This window comes from Mastigoproctus giganteus, chromosome 9, assembly GCF_048544385.1.
Source record: "Mastigoproctus giganteus isolate SK-2022 chromosome 9, ASM4854438v1, whole genome shotgun sequence".
In the NCBI taxonomy this organism is placed as follows: domain Eukaryota; kingdom Metazoa; phylum Arthropoda; class Arachnida; order Uropygi; family Thelyphonidae; genus Mastigoproctus; species Mastigoproctus giganteus.
Window position 1 is genome coordinate 82,412,459 of NC_143583.1, and position 7,156 is coordinate 82,419,614.

General features: G+C 35.1%; 1 protein-coding gene across 1 annotated transcript in view; it reads left to right on the forward strand.

The window, feature by feature from the left end:
- LOC150080495 (arylsulfatase B-like) overlaps window positions 1-6,706 on the forward strand; it is a 33,623-nt gene extending 26,917 nt beyond the window's left edge. Inside the window, exons 8-10 of the mRNA XM_090381788.1 lie at window positions 200-496; window positions 3,311-3,780; window positions 6,404-6,706. Coding sequence (XP_090237914.1) covers window positions 200-496; window positions 3,311-3,780; window positions 6,404-6,538 — 902 coding nt within the window. The 3' untranslated portion in view covers window positions 6,539-6,706. The remainder of the gene's footprint in view (window positions 1-199; window positions 497-3,310; window positions 3,781-6,403) is intronic.
- Window positions 6,707-7,156: the final 450 nt, after the last annotated feature.

The window sequence follows — 7,156 nt, forward strand, 5'->3', positions numbered from 1 at the left end:
TGATTACTAAAATATTAAATTTCTTAACTGTGTGTGTGTAATATAATTCAATATAATATTAATATTATTAATAGTATTAGTATTAATTAATATTAAATAAATAAGATTATGTTGATATATTTTATTATGATATAATAATATATATATTAAAAATTATAAAATTGAATTAATTAACGATAGTTAATTGTTATGTCAACAGGTATGATTGCAGCCTTAGATGACTCTGTAGGCCACATATTTGCCACACTTCATAAGGAAGGGATGCTGGATAACTCAGTGCTTATCTTTTCCACCGACAATGGGGCCGATTCTGGAAATAAATACGCGGATAAGTACAGCAACTGGCCACTGAAAGGAGGAAAGTTTTCTTTGTTTGAAGGAGGCACTAGGGGCTGTGGAGTTGTATGGAGTCCTTTATTGGAGAATCAACAGGGAAGAATATCGATGCAACTAATGCACATAATGGACTGGCTTCCGACATTACAGCATCTGGCAGGTAAAAGAAAACTTGGTAACAGTCTTTTTATTCTTGGGCTGCCATAAATCTAATGAAGCGATACTTTTACACATAGAAAGTTGATCATAAATAGGATCTTTGAAAAAATTGGTTAGAAAGGTGCTTGCCATCAGAGGAAGGTGGGAGTGATCACATCTTTTCTAGGACTGCTCTTAAGAATGTTTTCGTGAATTCACAAAACAAACAAAAAGTTTCTTTTACTCAATACATAGACCAATTGGCTAGAAAACTATATATTGCGACTGCTTTAGGGCAGCTGATATAGCAGCGCCACAGTTAACGATGTGATGCAACTTGGTCACGTAACCTACCTCCAAATCTTCGGCTATCCATTACTAATTCTCTACAGGTGGATCCCTCAGATGGCGCTAGCCAAGCATTCCCATGGAGTCCTTTTTTCTTTTGTTTTTTTCTCACACATAAATCGATTAATCTGTAAACTGGGTGATGGTATCCAAAGAGCGGATAACAGTATTCCGAGGGAAGGAAGATTTCGATTTATTGAGGGGGAATTTTCATATGTTTAGATGATTAATACCTTGATCCAATTAATTCTGAAATGTGTATCAAAATTAGTCTCCCCTTAATGCTTATTAACAAAACCTTTAATCCTTAAAGCATTCTTTACATGCGTTTTCAAGTAAAATGTTTAATGCAGTTAACGAAATCTCAGCAGGCTTTTCAGTGCATGTGAATAAAATAAAGGGAAGTAAACCCTCTAAAACCTGTTTTTCGATAGTTTAATCCCAAAGACAGATAATATATGTTCTCACATTCTTCATGTAGCATTTGATATTTCAATCGTTTCTATACTCTTTGGTAAGGCACACGCCAAAACGATAAGATGCTAACGATACGACCCATTAGATATGCAATAAATATCTAATAAGACTGATATCAGATAAATCAATAGAAATACATTTGTTATCTCAGATAGATCTCACGCCATTAATACAGCCGTATCTATCTCACGATCTTATCTTATGAGACGAACAGTGCTTGTCTTATATGATTAGTCTCTCCAATATTCTGCAGAAACATGAAGAGCTTGCTATACAATTTGCTCATGGATATAGAAAGATATCCATGTCTATGGAACCATTATCTTGAGAAACCAATTCTTCCAACAAATCTTGAAAGCTACGGTTCTATAAAATTATTTGAATTTTTCTTCATGGAGTTCAAGTTCTTCAGTCACAACCGCGGAACTATGATTTATGATTTATTCTTTGGAAATGATAAGGATGTTCCCAGTACCTTCGTCTTCGTCTCAAGTACCACGAAGAAATCACCAAGTCTTCTTCATTTGAAGAACTCGTTATGACTGACTGTTAACGAACAACGTATGTCTCATCTCTTCGGTGTGTACCCACACAGTCATATGACGTTATTCGTACATCGCGTGTCTTGTCGTTTTTGTGAGTCCCCTCCCATAGGCTCGCTCGGTGCGCACTGTCAAGTAACCTGTTGCTAAGATACGTTGCTGATGATGACACAACTTTCACGGGTTGACTAGAACGGTACTATTAATGTTTATCAATTTTATTTCTAGTTAAATAATGAACTTCACAGAGATTGTATGTAGAGGATATACGACACACAAAAAGTATTATTGGGTACAACCGAAACTTAGTCAAAGACTTAGAGGCAATTTTATAAATTATGCAATAAAATTTTTAATTACTTTAAAAGAGGATATCATAAATTAAATTACTATAATTTTTCTTTTCTTTCTCCTTAACGTTTCTTTAAGGAGAAAGAAACGTTTAATTTGCGTACAAAATTTTACGCAAATTATTTCTTTTAAACTAACTACAGTTATACACAGATCGGTGACGTAAGCAAAGAGGACGGGGGGCCCTCGCGTTAGCGCAGTGCATATAAGCACCGTTCTCTCAACACTGGGTGGAAAAGGTCGTGTTTTGAATCCCTTCAATAACGCGAGAAATTTTTATGGACTTTTTTTTCACAACGTGGGTGAGTTCATTACTCTCGTGCTAGGATTATATGGTTTTTATCCTGGAAACTTGGGAGTTTTGTTCAACAAACAGGCAAATTGGCCACAGAGCACCTGCAATTTACAACATAATATATACGGTGCAATAAGGTCCGAATCGCTGATGTGCCTAAAACTCTACATCAAAAACAACAACTCAAGGAGGGTAGTTCGGGGGGTTCACCTCCTAACTCACGTCTACAGTGAACAAGAGACGATGGCCCTAATTAATAAGTCACAACCCACTTTCACTTTTAACAGTTTTAAAGTTGAAACTCCTTGTTTTTTGTTTTTTTTTTTAATTTCTTCTCCCGGCCATGCTACAGATGTTTAAATTTATTGGATACTAATAACCTGGATCCGCTTTTACCATACACATTTCTTTTAAAACAATGAAATCACGGTACAATGCAAATATTCCTAGAAATTAGTGTTTTTATTACTATTTTAAAATTATTTGTTATTACTGGGACGTTTTATATAACTGTATTTTATTATTTAAAATACTTTGTACGTACGATTGTATAGTTATAAAATAAGTATGGGTTTTATTCTGTTTTTCGTGAAACAAATTATTATTATTGTTTTAAATACAATCATGGATAGAATTAAATACATTTGAGGTACTCATTTAACTGTATAAACGTATATGTACTTTTACATTTTTCTCCAGAAATGAAATTAAAATTTGAGATTTATTTTTGACGGAATCTTTGATTCCAATTAACTTAGATAATTGAAACCTTAGTGTGGTTTGTTTCTTCCTCTTAATTCATCTTCTATTCATTCTCCCACAGGCGGCTCCGCTGAAGATCTTGGAGACATCGATGGATTCAACGTGTGGGATTCACTACGAAGTGGAATGCCATCTCCACGAAATGAAGTCCTGTATAATATTGATCCAGTGTTCGGAATGTCGGCGTTGAGGCAAGGGAATTATAAAGTGGTCAACGGCACGCAGACGATACACTCAAGGGACTGTAACTGCGAACCTACTGGACGTAACGTGATCTTTCCAGATCCCAGTTATTCCAACAACCTGGGACTTTGGGTGTGGAAGGATGGATCGTTAGTTGGTGATGTACTTCAAAGTAGAAATAGAACGTTTCCTTCTGCAGACAATAAATGGCACGAGAAAGCAGAAATAAAATGTGATGGACTATCAAAATTAAATGCAAAAAATTGCAATCCTGCAAAATCACCGTGTCTGTTTGACGTTTCTCGAGACCCTTGTGAGACCCATAATCTGGCAGACCAATATCCCACGGTAATGAAAACATCATTTACAATATGTTGAGTGAAAGGCATGATATATGAGAATTAAGAATTAAAATTAGAATTCCTTGAAACACTTTTAACTTCACATTGTAAAAGCGACAGTTTGTTTATTGACTTCAGGACGTTGGAAAACCCTACATCCAGAACATTCAATACACTAAACTACTTGCTTATTTACAGACGACAATAAGATTATTTTATCGAGCCAAAGGAAAAACGGATGGCTAGGGCTGTCTTCAGACAGAGATGAAAGGAAACCCTTTCATTTCACTTTAAACAATGGTGACATCGCCATTGGTGAAGTGAACTTTCGGTTGTCGCAGTCCTGTGGAACGATCGGTTTCATTCTACCGGTATCAAATCAACGAATATGGAAGATTAGCACTTATACACAGATTGCTGTGACCTCTCTGTATCATGTTGTTTTGTAATTGTCTATATATTTTATTCATTATTTGTCTACATTTCCTATGAATATTTACTTTATAACAGTATTCAATTAATTAATCATTATTTCACTCCTATTACTCCCTTGCGTTATGAGGAGTAAGGCCCGTGTGTATTGTCTGCAAATTGCGTGTGTGCTCTGGTCGGTTTGCCTGTTTTGATGGACGAAAAACTCTAGTTTTTGGTGTGGAAAAACCTTGTTATCCCCACCTCAGACAATAAATCAGTCACGGTGTAAAAAAGCCCATAAAAGTTCCTCGCATTATTGACGGGATTCGAACCCGAGCCATTTTCATCCGGTGTGGGAAGACTGTGATTATAACCACGTTGCTGCCTGCGTGGACTCCAATTGTAATGAAGCAGAAATCTATACGTCATCAATCGAGGTTACCTCTTCCAGCCCTCAGATTGCAAGTTTGTCTTCAATCTAGCACTCTCAGGTTGATTTCATTCTGCACAAAGGAAGGATTATTGCGGGTTTGAATAAAGTAAAGAGAACACTGTTCCATTGGTCATTAGTTCAACTACGATACTTATGAGTCCAGTTTCTGTATATCCTATGGAAGCATAGAACCAATGGAACGAAAACTATTGGTTGAAAGGAACAAAAGTGCTCTTGGAAAAGACGATTTCGTATAGTGTGAGTTGTTGCGCCTCTTTTACTGAATTCTAACTAACTAACGCCCCAATGACCTACTACTGAACCAATTTTGGCTGTGGTTGCAAATCCAGCATGGAAATCTTGCTTGAACAACGTTGCTTTATTAATAATAAAGCAACATTGAAATTACCCTCCAAATCACAATATATTATCACTTCTAAATACAATAAAATTTCATTACAATGACCTTCGCAGAGGTGCACTCATTTTTTTACACCAAAATCTTGTTCTAATGAATATTACAAAAAATTATTTAAAAAAAATTATTAAGTGGTAATTTCTGCTTTATTTTACTTAAATAAAATGATGAAATGTGGGCACTTTGCACTATGAAAGCAAACTATTTTGTTCACAGGGAAATTTTGAAAGCATTTTATTTATAAAAAAATAGTGCAGTTTTGGAAATAAGATTCAGTTGATACAAATTGCTGTCACACTGCATATTATTATATAAGTTTCTTTTAATTCAACTTTTTCCTCCCGCATTAATATGAAAATTAAACTATTGTGCAAGAGAGTAAAATAAGGAAAGTAAAATAAATCATTCAGAAATATGGAAAACAGTAGAAGGTTCAATGCTGAATTATTCTGCTTTGATTTTATTCAGTTTATTCCAAAGTTTACTGATGATAATTTATGTCACTCAAAGAGCTTGTTCAACGTCCAGCTGTTCCTCACTGTTTCTGCCAAGTCACGAATTAAGGTAAATGAAATTTAGGGAACATCTGCTCATAAACTGATCAATTCCCAGCTGTTTCGGAACAATAAGAGACCAATAAAAGCAGTGTTTTATCTCTAATAATCGTATGGATATTTTTTCTTTTCTGTATATCTATTTTATTTCCTGATTAGCTTTTCGTGTATTTTTTATTCATTCCTACAATTAAAATAAATATCCTTCCTTGTTTTATCCTTGTTTTATCCGAGTAGTATAAACACTGTAATTGTTGATATTAAAATGCTGTAATGAATATCGCAGTAACCTTGAATTGCTTTGAACAGTGTATAATGCTAGGCTAAACTTTTAGGACGTCACTCATTTTAATGTAAACGTACCAACCCTTCAAGAGCCCGATGTACTTTTCAAAAAGTTCGTGTAAATAAAAGTATTTCCCATTCATGAAGTTCTTTGCTCTGCACCGAAGAGTCTGAAAGCTGGTGCCAGGTTGCCAAAGACAGTCATGTGACCTACAAAGCGCGCCTGCAGTTGGGAATATTAATATTTCCAGTATACAGCAATTTCTGAAGTCCATATCATTCCGTTCTTTCTTATTTTTCATATTTAACAAAAGATCTGTTGCGGTGGAATTCGTTCAACATCCTAGAGCGACTCATGCTTACTTTAAAGTATTTAACATCACGTTTTGTTTGTTATGCTGGTGGAAGTAATTACAGCTGTATTTAATATTTTGCAGCAAATCCTACTGTTTTTATTGATACATGTTAAATTAAGGAAGGATATTTATTTTTAATTGCACGATTAATACTTGATATCTTTTCACAGATAGTGGAATGTTTCATGAAACGGATAGAAGAACTTTCCAAACTGGCTGTTGATCCTATAAACACAGACTGCGATCCTCTAGCTGATCCTGAAATACATAACTTCTCGTATACGAACTGGATGGACAAGTTCTAAAAGTAAATATTTGTTAACCGTTCTAAGAAAAGATTCTCCGAGCGAATATAGCTGTTTTCATTTTCCGTTGGCTTAATGGTAAACATTCACAAAAGCTCCAGCTTTTTGCCTGTTGATCTCTTATTGATATCTGTAACCGAATTACTTGTAAATCAGCTCATGATTTATTAAAGACACACTCATCGCAGCATTAATTTATTCTATGTTTTCTAGGACAGAAGAGCGTAATTTTGTGTAATTTTCAAAGTACCATTCGCAGGACCAAGGCAGTATGTTCAATAAATAAATTTAACGTTTTTTGTCATATTTACAAGTTATTCTTCCACACTGAGATTTATCCGGGCAAATTTATTTCCTAATCACCTTAGATAATCGGGATTCTGCTGTATTACTAAATCTGCAAGTTTTGGCGGTCTAATGGTAGCGCAGTGGATATAGACATGGTCCTTCACATACAGGGTGGAAAAGGCTGGTTCGAATTACGTGAATAATGTGATGAATTTTTATGGGTTTTTTGCACAACGAGGTTGACTTAGTCGCTCTCAGGAGAGGGCTGAATGGTTTTATCTTCTGAAAACAAACAAGCAAATCTACCACAGAACATTGATGCTCTATAGC